At 34.9% G+C, this 18,349-nt stretch overlaps 1 protein-coding gene across 2 annotated transcripts in view; it reads left to right on the top strand.

Annotated features, from left to right (window-relative positions):
• Nucleotides 1–18,349, top strand: part of SPOCK3 (SPARC (osteonectin), cwcv and kazal like domains proteoglycan 3) — a 168,617-nt gene that overhangs the window by 49,889 nt on the left and 100,379 nt on the right. Inside the window, exon 3 of one of the 2 annotated variants that reach the window (XM_056490546.1) lies at nt 9,636–9,681. The exons of the other annotated variant lie outside the window; for it this stretch is intronic. Coding sequence (XP_056346521.1) covers nt 9,636–9,681 — 46 coding nt within the window. The remainder of the gene's footprint in view (nt 1–9,635; nt 9,682–18,349) is intronic. 2 annotated transcript variants of the gene reach the window in all.

Below are 18,349 nucleotides of genomic sequence, written 5' to 3'. Positions count from 1 at the left end.
CTGTCCTGTTTCACATTCAGGATGTCTGCTATCACAAGATCTATACAAATGTAATGGAAACTGTTTATGAATGGACTGCTTCTTGATCCATGTTCTGCTCTTCTATAAGGGATGCATTGCAGGGCATCTTACAGCACCATGTGCTGAAATTGGTTGGAGGTTTTTGTATAAAGTAGGAATTTCATAGTATAATGTATATTAAAATATATTTCAGAATAATGCGTCACTAATATCTACAAGAAATGGGTCAAGTACTCTGAGTTAAATTTAGGTGGTATGTAAGAATAATTCCTTCGAGAAATTCAGCACTTGGTGATATACTTGTTCATTATCCTGTGTGAATTTATTAAAATAATGCCAGTATTTCTAAACTTCCATTTGTGCTTAAAATCCTTTTAGATCCCTTTACTGATCTTTTGAATGCCTTTATTTATTCTTGAGGGTTCATCAGTAAAAATTACTGCTTTAGAGTCTGAGAAATAATATTGTCTTATGGAGCCCTGCATATTGAATTGTTCTTTTTCTGAATAGCTGCTGTTATTCAGAATAAGAATGAAGCCAGTCTTTGCTATTAACAAAAATGACTAATGGCTTTATTTTCTTTAGAACCAATGGAAGATGGCCATTTTGGGGAAGAACTGTTCTTCAGTAATTTCCCTGAGGAGGGCTATTCTGATGCAGCAGATTTGATAGATAACTTTTAGTGATTAAAAACCATCATAGAAAACGCACGGTAACAAAGTGTGGTTTTGTACATATTGTCACTTCTGCTCAATAAAGATGTTAAGGATAACGTTAAGTAGAATCTCTGTATGTATTTAGAAGAAAGGCAAACTCTCATTTTCTTTTCCTCACTTGCTGAGCTAAGATGTGGGTAAATAAACAGATGGTGCCTGGTACATTTACACCCCTAAGAGAAGACCAGTGTAGGAGCTGAATTAGAGAAACTTCCTTAGAGCTATTCCCAAACATTTGGACTAAAACTAGGGCTGGATCAGCTTCTGTGACAAGTGAAGGATCAGGAGGACAAAGAAAATGTCACATGCACAGATTTCTTGCTATATCTGGTAGTATTAATAGAGGAAGTTGAACCAGTCTGAACCCTTTTTGCTGCTGCTGCCCCTGCAGTTGGCAAGCCTAGAGCTGCAGTTGGAAAGACAGAGGAAGGCCACTGTTTCTCAGCTATTTTATGGTTTCTGTAGATGTATAGTAAGTAGGGTGTTTTGACTCATGTTTCTCTGTAACATATCCTGATTTTCTTGGTATTTTAGGAAACTTAATATATTATAGAATAGTTTAATGCATGTTAATGAATTAGGATATAGAGTATCCTTGGTAGTATTTACTTCATGTGGGAGTTTTTTACATATTTTTCACTACATATGGTTAAGATATTGAATCAACCTTAACTCTCCATAACATAGGCATAGTGGCTGGAGTTAGGAAACAAAAAAATCCATGAATTCTATAAAATTAATTTACTTTTAATTGGGATTCTTAAACTTCACTCTTAGTAGGATTGAGCCTAAACTTCTTGCCTTGCTTATCCACCTGGTATCACCATCGTGCATTTTATTTGAACCTGTTGCAACTTTCTTGCCTTAACTTAGCTGTTTTCAAGGGAAGAAATAATTGGAATGTGCAGTGTTGTTAACATTTTTGCTATTATTGTTTGCAGATACAGTAATAAAAATGTCACAGGACAGGTGTTTCTTACTTAAATTGTGGACATGCTAGAACTAGTGTTTGAAAAATTGGAACATTAGAAGGCTTCTTGAGACAGCAGCCTCTCTTGATTTATCTGAGCAATATTGTAGAGTTATATTAATCTCCACTAATATAAACAGAGCTTTTCTTGGAGGTATCTGATTAAGCAAAGTTCAGAATAGGTAAGTAATACAGCAATATTGTAAATTCTAGTCTTAAATTTCACCTTAAATATAGGTTGAATGAGCACAAATCTTACCATTTCTTCCTACAAAGGCTGGCATGTTTTTGAAAAGAAGTTATAGTTGTGAAGTACATAAAGGAGATAAACTGAAGCCTAAATTTCTTCTTAAGCATATGAGATGTTTGGCTTGCAAATAATTTTCTAAGAAATAAATCCTGAGTTGGTTCTGGCTAAACAAAGATATGCCAGTGAAATCCCTTTCATCTATAGAATAATTATTTCTTTTCAGTGACACAACTTATATTTTCCAAAAGTGTCTAATAATTAAGCCCAATTCAAAATTATATTGCTTGCTGAAATACATATTTTCCCAAATCACATGATATACCACTGCTGTACTAAATCACCTATCACCCTGAAATCTGGATGTTCTTCTTTTGTCTTGTTCTTCAATTTGCTATATTTTTAATTTTCTAATGCTGGCAAGAAGTGTGGTAATTTCTTTTTAGCTAACCAATCTTTTTTTCTTATTTTTTTCTTACGTGACATCATATTTAAATTCCTTGATTTTAAATACCAATTATTTTCCTAATATCTGTGTAGCACTCTTTTGAACTGAGACCAGTAATTTTAACTACTTCTATTAAGTTGCAAACATGTTGTATATGTGTGGTTTTCCTTCCATCCCATTTTTTGTTGACACATCTGTTCTTGTTTGCTTTGGAATGACAAGAACACTGTAATTCCTCTCTCACAATACTTTGTATTCCTTAATTTCTTCCGTTTTGGACTGTATTCTCACTAGAGTGTTCTTTGTCTCCATGGCAATGAGAGGTAGAGTAGAACATTGTTCTGAGCCTTAGCTCGGCTGAGAGATTTTTTTTTTTCTCTCCTCTACTGGAAGAAACATACCAAAATTCTGTCCATGCAACTGATATGGTATGTCTCATTATTATCTTTTTAATTAATTTTCTGTAGGCTGAAAAATGAAACAAACAAACAAAAGCAATGTCAACAAAAGTATAGTATACTATCTGTATAAGTATTATGTAAGTATAATATCTGTTTTGTAAGTTATATTTGTTCTTAAGTTATTATATTTATATATTATATATCAGTAAGTTATTTTGTAAGTTATTGTTTTTTAAGTTTTTATCCCTGACATGCTGAAAAGACATAAATTTTCACCTTCCTGAATGAAAATTGATGAGTAACATTTTTTCCCCCTCTTGGTGTGGTCAGATATAGTTAAAAAAATGTTTTCCAAAAACTGCATAAGAGAAAAAGCCTTTTCAAATCCTTTCCTAGACATTTAGTAGACCTTTAAAACCTAGTGTTACTGTCCTTGTGCCCTCTGTGTGTCCTTTGCGTCTTACAGGACTTCTGTCCTGAATATAATGCACGTTTTTATTGCTGCATTCACAAACTGAATCTTGAAAGCATAATAGGATGAGCATCACCAGAACTTTTTATATGTGTAGTGAAAAGATGGTTCATTATTTCTTTCATTCATTATGAGAAATATGAGATGCACTTTTAAAGAAACAATGTTTTAAATTTTACTGGGATTTGGAAGGTTATTGTGTTTATACTTTGATATTAATTCCTTCCTTTTCAAAATGTTTTTCAGTATTTTCTCTGTATTTCTGAATATATACTTTAGTGAGCATTTGGTATTTCTTGGCAAGTGATTTCAAATACTGGACTATTCAAACTTGCTGTTAGTAACACTTCTGGTACCAAATAGACAGCATCCACAGAAATCTTACTGAATGGGTGCTGTGCAACAGAGAGGGCTGAAAAGTGGTGGCTCCTAGCCCAGTGTCATCAATGGTACTAGAAACAGGAGGCAAAGGAAGGGAGCAGGACAAACATTAATGTGGGGAGCTGAGTGCCAGAGTCACTGGAAGCAGCTATTGATTCTGATTGTGCTTTGCCAGTCCCATGAATACAGGCCCCAGGGGCGCCACAGCCCAGGAGCTGGAGCCCTGGAGGAAGCTGACATCAGCTGCCCTGGAGGCTGGCACTGAGCATCAAACCAGGATGTGTCCTTTCACCTGTCAGTCATGCACCCCACTTGTGGAGGCTGGCTGCCAGACAAGCAGGAAAGGACTTTTGCAGCAAGCCTCTATCTTGCCTACAGGTGTTTAGGTCTTTCTCTGCCAGAGGAACAATGCTTTTTTACCTCTGGGGTGGTTCATTATTTTTGAGTTTTTCTCATCTTGATTCTTTGAGTTACTAAACTGATTATTACCTTGACTTCTTGATTCTCAGAAGTATTGATGCAAAGAGCCACTACCTTTATCTGTATCTGAGTACTTTGTGCACTGAACGCCTGGTGGTTTTGGCTAAACTAATTATGTTCCTAATCTGGAGTAAAAGCTGGCAGAAGTGACCATTTTGCTAGCCTGTAAATATCTTCTGAACTTTTTTTCTAATTTTCTACCTGTAATAAATGTGATTTATTTTTTTTTAAACTGATTCACTGAAGAAGTATTCCTGCTCTGTGCAGTTCTTAAATGTGGCTTTATGGGAAGCATCACAGGTATTTCAGCTGATGAGAAAAGGGAGATCCTGTTGAGTAGAGAGTATTAAGCCAAAAAATGTGCTAGATACAACAGTCTCTGCCTTCCTGAGACTAGTTCTGTTCCTAGTTCTACTGCAGACCTGTAGCTATGTGACATCACATAAGGTCTGACAGATCAATCAACCTATCCAATGCATCTGGGACAATTAGTAAAAAATGTGCTAAGGAGCACATGGTCCATCCTGGCTTCTTGCTTTCACAGATGTTCTGAGATACGTGAGATGCTGTGATAGTAAACAGGGGAGTGTGGTATCTGCCTTATTCTCATGTGTGCACGATCCTTCATTTAACGGGCTGAGCTAACACTCCACATTTGTACAGAAGAGTTCTCATGTGGCTTATGATAGATCAGATGCCTGTGCACATCAGTGGAGATGAAAACCATCTGATAGGCAAGTGAATATCCACATGCTGCTGAACAGCTTGTCTGCATCCTGGATGAGAATTCCAGACTGGCTCAGGTTTCAGGTTGAGGAATTTTCCAGTACATAGCCATAATGTGTTTTCCTGGTGCAACTTATAGTTCCTCAGTTATGGTTTATGTTTTGGGGTAGTCCTCTCATTAAATGTGTGTTTCTTATTCTGTGTATGCTGTCTGTGGCCCTCATTTATTCAAGGAAATGACACTATTTAAGATTGGTGGATTTCCCATATGATGGCATCTTTGTTGTTGTCTCATCCTTTTATTCTTGTAACAGTTCTCCATGTGACCAGCAATTTAATGCTTCATAGGATAATGACAATCTCACTGACATTAGACTGAAGGTCCTGGAGCAGAAAAAGATTCCTGCACACATTTTGTGCTTTCTTTTTCCAGCAGTGGAAAGAGAGTGGTGCAGAGATATCAGATGACAACCCTACCCCAGCTATTTCAGGGAGACTTAGGATGCAAATATCTATTACAGAGTCACTGGGGAGGTTTGGGGCAGATGAGTCAAATCCTCTGCTTGCTATTGGACTGGTCCAAAGATGTGAAGAGGAGATACTTGCTGAGCTTCTTTGCTGCAGAAGTGAGCTTGAGGCAAAAGGAGAGCTGTGATGTGGGACAGTTGGCTGAACTGAGTTGGCTTATTGAAGTCTGAAAATAGCATAGCTACCAAACAGCAAAGACCTAGCCTAAAAGAGGTAAAGAGCTTTCGTGTTGGATGAGAAGCAGATGTGTGTACTTGAGATGAAAATAGAAGAATTGGAATGGAAAGCCCGTTAAGAACTCCTTGAAATTACAAAGAGTGAAATACTCAATAGGAAAACAGCTAATGGCAGTGAGTAAAAAAACTGAGTCTAAGACTGTAGGTTTTAAGGAGCATGTGCAGCCAGAAAAACTTTTGCTTCTAAAATTGTCAAATGCAATTCCATGTCTCTCTACATATTGAAGGTTGTAACTTTGTTAAGAATAAACCAACTCCTCTGTAGGAATAGGGAGGGATTTTGTATGTATACAAATACATGCAAATGTATTTTTTTGCATTATGGTAAGTCATATAAAATCTGAGTGGAATTTTATATAGGCAGAATTAAGTTTGCTGTTGAACAGTGTTCAGGAAATATTGTATTTTCTGCTTTGGTAACTGTTAGAAGTATTGTTTATTGAAAAGTTATTATAAATGAAGCCTGATATTGTGCAGTTACCTATTAGACTTCTTCTAAAATAGGTAGTTTGTAAGTCACATAAATAACAATAACCCTGCGCTGCAACAGTGAAAGTGTACTTTGGTAAAATATAAAGATAATTATAAGTTCAGAAAACAGCTTCAATTTTAGTGGATTCTCTGTTACAAATCAGCTTTTATTTTAATGTATCAGCTTTTATTTTATAGGCCATAGTAGAGCTAAAATGTTGAATACAAAACAGGGACTGAGTTTTCTTTATACGGTTTTTCAGGTCAGCTTTGTTCTGAAAAATATTTGAGAAAACTTCCTTGCTTGCCCATGGACACTTGCTGTTCTCTGAGTCACTCATTAAGCAAGGAATGGAATATAGATTTCTGTTCAAGTGATGGCAGCATCTACAGAAAACGTTGTAGAAGAGAGATCAGTTAAATAATGTAACCAAGGCACTACAGAGGAAAGAAAAGGAATAGGATTGTAGGTACTGTGTTTATTGAAAGATGAAAACCTCTACTGCATAACTAAATTGCCATGTATGAGTTAAGTTTTTTTTCATTGAGCTTATTTGTCTTATCATACTTAAATGCGATTTTTTAAAACTTATGTTATAAATCCTTTTTAAGAATGAAAGAATACATATAGAAGAATATCGAAGTCCAAAAAAAGCAATAAAAACGTTCAAGGCAGAGGTTTTTTTCCCCTTATTTTTTAATATGTTTTCTGACTTAGCTGCTGTTTTGGTTCTTTTTGTGGGGTTGTCAGATTTTCAGATGACATAGATCTTTTTAATAGCAAGACCTTTTCAGGAAAAAAAATTAGTCTTAAAACATGTTTATAATTGTAGCATGAACTTAAGTTCTTATAAACACTTCATCACTATGACCCCGAATAATTTTAAGACATGGACATTAGGCTCATTGAAATCCATCATCCGTGGCTATTAGAAGTGCTTTGTGTCTTTCAAAGAGACACTTGAAAGAAATCCTGACATTTCACATCGTTTCAAGTAGAGCAGTAAAGATGAATTTTCTGTTTAAAATGTATGAATACCTTTAGCTGGAAGATGTTGAAAAAGTGGGATGGTTGCTGTTACAAATCTGTGACTTTTTTTCAGTGTACTTTTACAACTTGTCCTTTAGCATGCTCAGGACAAAGGCAAGGAAACCCCTAAAGAAATTCAGAAGACTTAGGCTCTGTCCTGAGATCCTGAGACACTGACTTTTGCATTTATAGATTGTAAAAAGATACTTTACCTAGAGATGGTGTGATGCTACCCAGCCTTCACTGTAAGCTGTGTATTCCTTTAATCTGTTTTTATATTAAATTATGAAAATGAAGCTCTGTACATTATGTAATGATCTTGATTACATTCTGCAGAGGATATTGAACATTATTATAATCAGGCTTACTGACTGTAGATCAGGAAAGATCTGAAAGAGGAAGCCGGGTTCTTATGCAGAAGATTAAACAGCTTCAGGAATATTTGTAAAATTGTGAAGCTACAATTTATTGAAGCAATTTCTTTACTTAATCTGACAATTGATTAAGAAGTTTTTTTGTTTGTAGAGGCACTTAGGGATTTTGGTTAACATATCCAATAGTGAATTTTATTAAAGTAGCAAAAAAAAAAAAAAAAAAAATTTAGGAAAATCAGCATAGATATACGTGGTTTATGGGTATTTATATTTTGGATTTAAGATAGAAAATTCCACGCAAACCATTCAAATCATACAATTAAAAAGAATCAAACCACAGACACAACCTACAAAGACAGTAGAGGGGTAGGCATGTTGGGGAGAAGAGTACAGAACAAAATAGCATCGTGTTGTGTATGGATCCATAATGCTGCTTCATCTTGAATGCTCTGCACAATTCTAGTTGCCAAGAAAACAGACTTGGAAGAGATTCACAGAAGAGTAACAAGAAAGGTACAGAGTTGCTTTGTAGACAGAAGTAAGTCAGCAAGACTTCTAGCAATGCCTGAGGGATATTATAATTTGGATCTGTGAAGTTGTCTGCAGTATAGAGATGAACAAGAATTGATTTATCTTCTGGATGGTTTGAGGCCAACTTGAGAACATGTAATTTATACAAGCCTCACTTGTACATTCTTCCTTAAGCAGAATGCAGGATGCTTTGCCTTTGAGGGCATATTTGTCACATTCAGGATGACTTCTCTTTTATTTGAATAGCTTTATGTTCTAAATATTTTGTTTTTTCACAATTTTAATAACAACAATCATGGTTGATTTAGTAGACATGGAAAGACAATCTACCAATACAATTTTTTTTTCTTCAAGAATGATAAGTTTTGCCACTGTGGTGTGACTCCTGGAACAGCATTGCCTTACAGCTGGTTCAAACTTGTTCAGAACACCACTGTAGGAATAAAATCATAGTGACTATTAGGATGAGTATTTGAAAAATATTATCATTATTGTAATTTCTGTTTGCTTCTTGTATGATTAAAAAAAATGACAAGCCTGTGTGTATTTTATTACTTTAAAAATATAGTAATGAACAAGGCAAATCACATATACTAATTTGTAGATTGTTGATCTGTGCAGCACTAGAGTAAAGAAATGGGTAAGTATTTGTGCAGAAATACAGTTCTATTTTCCACTTCCAGATTCTGCTAATTTCTTTCTTTCTCTTTCAAAGCATGAGTTTTTGTAACCACTTTTTTACTAATAGAACATCATCAGTCAAATACATTTTAGGCTGCAAACACTTTTTTTTTTTTTTTTTTTCTTTCGGGGTAAAAACCCAATGAATGTTCTGTCCTTGAAAAGAGGTATTTGATGCTTGATCATTTTTAACTTCTGACTGTGTGGCTTTGACAACTGTATGAGATTTACATATTCTCAGTAGTTAAAATTTGTATAAATGGATGGTTTTTTATGGTGATCTTTTAGCAAGTGGGATGGAACTGCTGGATTTGACAGTACACCCACTGCGTTTTGTTAAATTTAATTTATGCAGACTTTAAAATGTTTGGTAGTCTTTTAAATATTTTGTTCTGGAGAATAGTTGGATTAAGACATAATAAAAAAATAATTCCAACCATTTTTCTGTGACACCTTTTATTTGAGATGTGCAGATCAATCTATTGTATTGGCTATGAATTTGTAATTTATTACCAAATTTCTCATTTTTTGAGAAATCATACATTGAAAATATAATTAAGTTTTTCAGTATCTTTGAAGTTAAAGTGCAGAAAAACTATCGTAACATTTAAAAACAATGTTAGAAACATAACCTATGTGAGTACTGTAAGACATTTTCTATTTCAAATGCTAGTAAGTAACATTTTTTTAATAGCATTTTACTTTGACTGATGCAAATGGCCTCTGAATTACACTGTTTTATTCTGTATGAGTAATTTATCCCATTATGATAACTGTAATCTTTTTCTCTCCTTTTTTTATTTTGCTGCTTGCCTTTTCTAGGAAGTAGAGGTTGGTATGCTTCTTCTGTCTTTTATGATACTGTGAGATTTTAATGGATTCCTTATGTTTTACTAATTTAGATTTTTTTCTCCCCCTCTAGGATGATTATTTTCGTACGTGGAGTCCGGGTAAACCATTTGATCAAGGTAAGATTTCATTCCTAGGTACTTGTGTGGGATAAAATTTAAGTAATTACATTTGTACTCCTGTTCTAGAGTACTAACGGAATTTTGTTAATTTGTGTGATTTTCTCTGTCTTCAAATAATTAATTTAAAGAGGACCAGAAATTCAGCCTAATCATCGTTTTATGTCTGTGATATTTTCAAACATTTATTGATTTTGCAAAGAGATGTGAGCGTTAGAAACCTACAAAGTAGCTTAATGTTTCCCTTGGAAAAACATGAGGTTTGGAAGATTTTGTTTTGTTTGTGTATTTAAGTTAGGAACTCATGTCTCTTCAGTAGGACATCTGATGAAAAACAGGCATGCAATCCAATACTTGTCTTTTGTGGTTAAGAAAAAAGATTAAGATTTTGAATGTCTCTTTATATCCATTGGATAAAAAATGATCTAGAAAACCAATTTTGGGAGTCTGTCATGTTCAAGTGATCTATCTTGAGGCAAAATACAGCTGGAGCTTTGGGAATGCTGCAGTACAACAGTTTTAGGCTGAGAATACTATGAGCAAATGCAGCAAATATTCCCATTACACATTCCCTCCCCAGGCTTGAAGCAAAATATTTACTGTCAATATAATCCCCCTCATGTATGTTGTTTCCAAGTGTATTGCTGCCATTTTAAAAGTGCTGAGAGTCTTAATACTTTTTTTAATTGGTCTGAGAAATGCTTCAGGGACTTTGTCTTTTCTAATAGTACCAGTACCGTAAATGCAATGAAGAAAAGGTGCAGGGGCTTGTAAACAAGAGACCAAGATAAAAATATGTTGCAAATATAGTGTTTATTCAATTTCAGGAACTTTCTCCATAATGGATACTAACTTGTGAGGGATATTATTTTATGTTAATATTAGAAAAATCTTTGATTCAAGGAATTGGTGATTGGGCATATTATAAAACCATCGAGTGTCTTCAGTTTAAGCCTTCCAGTCCCTGAAGGGGTTTGCATGAAAGCTGGAGGGAAGGGACTTTTTACAAGGACATGGGATAGGAAAAGAGGCAATAGCCTTAAGTGGAGGAAGCTAAGTTTAAATTAGATATTAGGAATAAAGTCCTTACTATAAGATGGGATGAGGCACTGGAACAAGTCACCCAGAGAGACTGTGAACTTCCCATTCCTGGAGGTGTTGAAGACTAGGTTGGATGGGGCTCTGAATAACTAGTGGAAGGTTCACTGCCAGCATGAACAGGGGCATTGGAGCTAGATGATATTTAAGATTCCTTCCAACCTTAATTATTTCATAATTCTGTCAATAGTGTTTAAATTCTTGCTTCAATGCTTCCACGTTTTGGCAGGCCTTTTTATCTTAATTTGTTAAAGTATGTCAGAATTGCTCACATAGACACATCTGTGGAATTCTATTTATATTACTACGAGTTTCTATATGGAAATATATATGTCCAAGCATACTAAGAGGGTAGTCCTTACTGTGAAAATGTGTAAATGTTTTTCTATTTCTATAAGTATCACAGTGTAACTTGTTAATAAACAATTATGTGGGGCAGGTATTACTGTTGGAACAAATCTGAGTGTTCTATTATCATATTTAGTTACTGCTAAAAGGCAGATTTTATTCTTTCATTGGTTTTACAAATAAGCAAGTAGAATATTTTGTGTCTAGGACTGTTCAAAATTGACTACTTTAGTAGTTTTGTCAACGTTTTATCAATACTTATTCAAATTAACCTCCCCATACACACACAATATTTTCTGACACGTTTTCATCATATACCAGTTTTACATCAGGTGAAAATATACAGAATACTTCTGGTACATTTTATTTTTAGACTACAGAGGTAGCAGAGCTTGGGGGGTGTAAGTATTGAATGAAATTGCCTACACAAAGACACTGGTGTAATTTTGTGAAGTGGAAAGGATGTTTTCCTTTGCTCAATAGAAATACCTTGGAGGAAAAGTGGAGTATATTCATGTAATTGAAAAAATGCAGCATGACATTTTTGTGGAGGTTGAACACCCTGAAGGTATAGTTGGTTTGTAGATGTTTTTATAACATTTCTTGTAGACCATTCTACTGAATTATTTTTGGCTTTTGTAGTATCAGGTTATATTAGATGTCTATTTACAGCAGGAATTTTGTAGATAATGTTGTACAACAAAACCAGGTTTTGAAACTATTTCACTTATTAGTTTAATGTTTGCCTTTTAGCTCTGTGTGTTTCATCTACCTAGTTCTGTAACAATTTGGGTAACTAAGGATATCCAAATATATGCAAACACATATCTATAATTTTCAAATACATTTCTGTACTGTGAACTGAAATAATTTAGTCATATTTGATAAAATAATTTGATCCAATCATTTACAAGCCCTGGGAAGTCATAACGGAGTTTAATGAAGATCCATTAGTTGAAGACTGAAACCAGTCATGTAGAATTAACTTCGCTACATTTGGTATGTGCTCTCATGATCTAGTTTTTATAGTAGAACTGTTGATATTTTTAAACTAGAAATATATATCCATCACTTTCAAGATAAGTTGCAGTGATTTGCAAATAAAATGTATCACATAGCACTTTGAAATGTTGTCTCAGATAAAGAAATAATGGTGTCTTTGTAGGACACTATGAATTTCAAAAAGAGCAGAACTGAAATATTTAAAATATTTCATGCTTATTTACTATTAAGACTAAGCTATATTTAATCTGGTCAACAGTTTCCAGTTTCAGGTATTTAGATATGTTTAGGAATCTTGCTCTTTAATGAAGTACGCTAAATCCTATGTTAAACAGATTTTCACTACTTTTCAGCTAGCCTATGCCTAGAAAGATCTCTTGTAGATTTTCTGAAGAATATTTTCATGGCTTTTTCTTAATTATTTGATGTTGTGTTTAAATTATTCTTTTTTTTATTTCTCTTTTATAAGTCTATCTATTGTGGTAACATCACGAAAGTGCCTTGTCCTGTACAATTCAGACTTGGCTCCTAACTCAGGTTCACTGGATAATACACATCTGCATCTCTAGTTACAGCTTGCAAATTGTTTCAGTATTTATTTCTGTGAGATCATCAAATGGATTCTAAATTTTATACCTATTTTTAAAAGAGGCTGTAGAAAGGATTTTTATTGAAGGCCACACTGAGCCCATAATGAGATTTTGATTGCCTTCAGTAGCAGTCTAAGCCCTTATTCCTGCTGTCGTGACATCTTTGCTTGATGCCCTGATGTTAGGTCTAGAGTCACTATATCGAGGATTATTGTAAGATAAAGTATGAAGTGGTTTTTTCTGTTAGGTTTTTAACATGGCCAATCCTAGATTCAGGTGGCTGTTCAGACCCCCAAATAGTTATGTCAGAAAAATGGAAATGCATTGCAGGGTGGTGGTGACTGGCCAGAGGTACAGCACCAGAGCTTCTTGAGCTGGCAGCGTGCTACCAACACCCTGACTGACGGGGTGTCAGGTTGTATTCTGACTCTCAGTACTTTTTTTTGTGTTACTGTATTTTTAACCCTAGTGTCATGGGGTGACTTGGGTTTGGCAACCTTAATACATTTAATTTCTTTTAGAGGCGGGACCCAGGAGTAGAGACAAGGCAGGCTCAAACTTAAAAAGGTACAAGAAGAAATTTATTAATAACACAAAAAAAAAAAAAAAAAAATTCAGAATAAGATTCCTAGATTATTCCCTCCTCCCTTCATTCCACATTTCTTACCAACAACATACAGAGAACACTTCAGTCAGTTATCCACCCAAATAATCATTTCAGTTCACTCAAGAGAGAAAAGTCCCTATTTTAGTTATGGCTTAGGGGGTGTCTTCACCTTTCCAGTCTGCATCTGCCTGGGACCTACAGAACCATGAATTTTCCTCCCATTCCCAGAGTCCTTCCAGAGCCGTGCTATGGGTTATGATGCACACATGGGGTACCACTTTTAAAAGCAGACTGCTGAAAAACAAAATTCTCTTCATCTCCTTCTCTATCAAATGTCTCTGTTCATATTCCAGTCCCAGAACAGAGAGAGAGCTCCATTTCCCTGAAGCAAAAAGTCTTCTTTTCAAGCACCCCAAACCTCCCCAAGTATATTTCACAGTTTAAAGGAATTTTAGTGAAGTCACAATCCCCTCACAGTCCCCCAAAAAAAGGTTTTCAGCTACTTATCAGTTGCATCTTTTCAATCTCTTCCCATCAGGAACTTTATCTTCATTCCGCTGACTTCTGTGGACTCCATGCTTTGTTCCTTCTCATTCAGGGGAGCTCAGGAGATCTTATCCAGGCATAAAGAAGCTAAAATTGTATCCAAATCTATAATAATTTAGAGAGAGGGGGTTTACATTTCAAAAAAAGATCCTACCTTCCTTAACAAACACCTATCTTTCAAACCAAAACAACTGTATAGAAGAAGAACTGTACATAGTTTTACTTGAATAGAAGAATGAAACCTGAAATATTAGAAATTGCCTTTTTGACCTGTTTAACTTCCTGTTTAAAAACCTGTTAATCTTTAAAATGAAAATATAAAGCATGTTAAGATGTACTCTTTAGAGAATTTATTCTATGTGGAGGTTATTGCAAGTACATTTCCAGGTCATTTTTGTTATTCCAGGCTTCTTCAAAATGCAGATTTATTTGTTTTTCTATTGTATTAGATACTTCATACACGCAGTCTTCTGGATTCTGGTTTAGTTAGTTTAAAACATTTAAATGCTAAAGTTGATTACAGTAAAATGAAATTATGATTAAAATTCCCTATGTAACTTAAGAATACATAATGAAATACAGAAATTAGAGTTCTCCAAGAGACAAAAATAGAATCAGTTGGAAAAGGCCTCTAAGATCATGGAGTCTAACCTTTAACCCATCACTTCCAAGCCCACAACTTAACCATGTTGCTGAGTGCCACATCTACACATCTTTTAACTACCTGCAGGGACAGTGGCTCAAATGCTTCCCTGGGCAGCCTCTTCCAATGCTTGGCACCCCTTTCAGGGGAAAAAAATTCCCTGCTATCCAATCTAAACTTCCCTGATGCAACTTGAGGCCATTTCCTATTTGTCCTATAACTTGTTAGCTGGGAGAAAAGACCAGCTTCCACCTCAATAAAATCTCCTTTTAGGGAGTTGTAAAGTGTGATAAGGTCTCCTCTGAGCTTCCTTTTCTCCAGGCTAAACAACCCCAGCTTCTTCAGATGTTCCTCATCAGATCCGTGATCCAGATCCTTCCCTGACTCTTTTGCCCTTCTCTGGACATGCTTCAGCACCTCAATGAAGAGGGGGGCCCAAAACTAAACACAGGATTTGAGATGCGGCTTCACCAGCACTGTATCTTATATAGCATGTTGTTTTGCAAGAACAATCATCTTGCCAAGTGAGACAACAGGTGGGAGAATTTTCAGGAAGATGCATTTCTGGTCTTACAGGTCAGCGCAGTTTTCTTTTGCCCTCGTTGCCCAATTTGAAGAACCCAGAAGTCAGTTCCAACACAGCCAGCATTGTCTCTAAATTATGATTTAGTGTATTTAGGAAAGAATAATATATGTAATGCTTAAATGTTTGCTAGTGATATATCCCTATTGTGAATCTTCAAATAGTGTTAAGGAGTTATTTATTTTCTGCCAAATCAAGGAAGTGAACATTTTGATGCAATTTTTTTTCTAAAAAGTGCTTTACTAAAGCTGTCGAAAACCTAAAAAAGTATGCCAGGAAAGTGTGCATTTGAATTTCTCCTTGTCTTAGTGGGTTTGGATATCTTTGCTCAGTATTTGAGAGTTCCTTATATATAGAAGAAAGTCAATGTAATTTCTTAATTTTGTTGTCACTTCCATCAGTCTGAGCCCAAAATAACTATGTTTTTCAGCAATTTAAATAAACAGGATCTTTTCTGAATTGTCACAGATAATGATAAGAGGCAATGTCTATGTGGAATTACTCATTTACATCTGTTTTTGAGCTATGTGGAATCTATTCTCTTGTAAACTTACAAGAAGTACCCAAATGACAAAACCCAAAATAACAGGAATGTTTTTGAAGCAGAGATCATAGGTATTTGTGAGGGGAATAATTTCTTATAATTTAGTCACTGCACAAATGGCTTAAAAAGTGTGACTCAGTGAAGATGATTGTTTTAAAGGGAATGGAGAAAGAGTGAGTGAAGTATTTGAAATTTTGAAAAAGAGATCAAGCTTTAGTAGGTTTGTTCCAGAGGAAAAATAGAGACTGGCAGATAAAATTTTATTTTTTTTAGCACTTATTTTAATTTATCCATACCTAGAATGCCAGGTACTATGTTATGAATCAGTATAATGGCATTTTCGTGTCCTTTTTAGAAAAACTTTATTTGCAGCCATGAGCAAAATGGAAATATGCAGTACTTTTTATCAGATGGTTGTAACCAGTGTGAGATGGTTATAAATTGGCATTAGACGTTTCTTTGTCAGAACTTTTGTGTAGCATAGCTACAACCATTGCAGGGCAGTTAGAAACTCATTGCTGACAGCTTTGTAATACAGAACATTAGGAACAGTAGTGGTTTTTTACAGAAGACTGAAAAAGAGGCTTTACACAATTGTCCTTGAGTTACTGGTATGAAGAGTTCTGAGCACTCATGAGAGAAGAATTTCTTGGGTAGAAACTACCTTCATACACAGAGCCATCTTAATTATTGAAGCACTTGCTCGCAAGATAGAAACCAGACTAGACAACCAATGATGTTCAGGGATTAGAATCTAAACTTTTAATTACTTCTTTGGCCACCTACAGAAAAGCTTCCTTCTAGCCTTCTTAGTGAAGTTGTAGATTCATGTGTCCAGATGGAACTAGTGTTCAGGAAGATTCCTCTTGTGAACATCTGGTTGTTGTTACCCATTCTGCTTTTTATGCTGTATAGTGAATCTTACATGCAAATACAGTCCCTGGGAAAAGAAACAAAAAATATGAGATTCTCCTTTTTGAGAACATTCCCATCAAGTTACTGAGGTGGGCTATTTCTTGTTTATTCTCTCTTTATTTATTATTTTCAGATTTCTAGCTGCACAGTGTTTCATTTTCATGTTGAAGTTAAAAGATGTTTATTTTCAGTAGATATGTTGCATAGTAAGATGCATCAGCTTTTCTTGTTAGGAATACACAGCAGTGTGGATACAAACCATCTGTGACTGTGTCTGTGTGTGTGCATGCAAATTTTAAATACTGATCACTATACAATTTAGGCAAAAGACAACCATTACCACTATTAATTTAATTAAATTTTTATCTGGGCTCCATGTTAGCTGACAATATCAACTGAGTGTTTATGTGCTCTGCCTTACTGTCCTCCCTACTGTTACTGGAAACAGTGGTGCTGGAATTATGCAATTATCTAGACCCATAACACTTGTCATTGAGAAGTCCTGCTGCAGCAGGTGAGAAATTGTCAGCTTTCAAAACAGAGAAGTAAAGATATTCATGGTCTTTAGGTACCTTCAGGAATTGTGTGAAATATCAAAGGAGGCAGTATGAGTCATTCCCTTCTATGGCTCTGTCTGCCTTGGGTTATAACCTAGGCATTTGACCTGGTTGTTAGTATTTTAGTTAAAACTTTCAGATAATTTAGTTTTTTTCCCTGCATTGTCAAATATGAAAACTTTTTAGGCGAAGTTTACTTGCCTTTTAAAGTAGTGGAATTAAATGACTCATGGTATGCACAAAGCATACCTGAAGTTTTGGTAAATTAAATCAAAATATGAAGTTGCTTCTTATTTTGCCCATCAGAAGTGAATCAGAACATTGGAGGAAGAAGATAAACTTTTAAGTCTGAAAACTTTGTCCTTAACCTTTTTTCACCTTGCATTTTGCTTGTAGTGGAAAGTAAGGACCATGTTAGCATGTGCTCAAAAGATTATGGAACAATGATAATTTACTCTAGTTTCTGCTGCAGTGCTAGCATTAAGAATATTCCTGTCTTATGGCTTGCTAGTCTTTATTTTCTATTATATTTCCTATAAAAATGACATTCTGACTGATGTCAGTTTTCAGGAGTGCTAGCTATAAATTAGCTTACAAAAGGGATGATTGGAAGCTTTTCTTAATTGCTTTACCAAATTTGAATTATAAATAAATAGATCCTTTTGTGGTTATTGAATCAAGTTTTTGAATATTAATTGCTTCTTTACCATGTGAGTAGAACAAATCCATAGTAATCTATAAAAGTCAGCAGAATTTTCTAATTGTTTTCTATGATTTTTTGGCAGAGCAACTTACTTGCCATTTACAATGTAAGTTCTTAGAGAAATAGTAGATGTTAAAAAACATCTTATATTTTTGATATGCTTTTTGTGACAGTGATATTTTTCTGCTTGTTGAAATGGTATTCATGGTATTGTAGCCAGATACATAGACAAATGTAAAGTAGGCATGCAAATAACCTGTAGGAAGTACACTTTTCTGAATATTAGATGCTGTATAAAGCTGAACATTATCAAGTTGTTAAAGCTAAGGTCAGACCTGCATCTTTAGAAGCTGGTTGTATGTGACATTGTAGGAAGTCAGCTGATACAGTAGTAAAGAGATGATTTCTGACAAGGCTTACATAAATGTATTTCTTACATCTAGTCTCCTCTCTGTAGTGCAAACCTTTACCTGTTTTCAATAGTAGTGTGATTGTGCTGTACAATTGATGTTTTCACTTCTATTATGGGGAG

This window comes from Oenanthe melanoleuca, chromosome 4 (assembly GCF_029582105.1).
Source record: "Oenanthe melanoleuca isolate GR-GAL-2019-014 chromosome 4, OMel1.0, whole genome shotgun sequence".
Classification (NCBI taxonomy): Eukaryota; Metazoa; Chordata; class Aves; order Passeriformes; family Muscicapidae; genus Oenanthe; species Oenanthe melanoleuca.
Note: the sequence above shows the minus strand (reverse complement) of the source record. Positions and strands in the feature narration are given on the sequence as shown.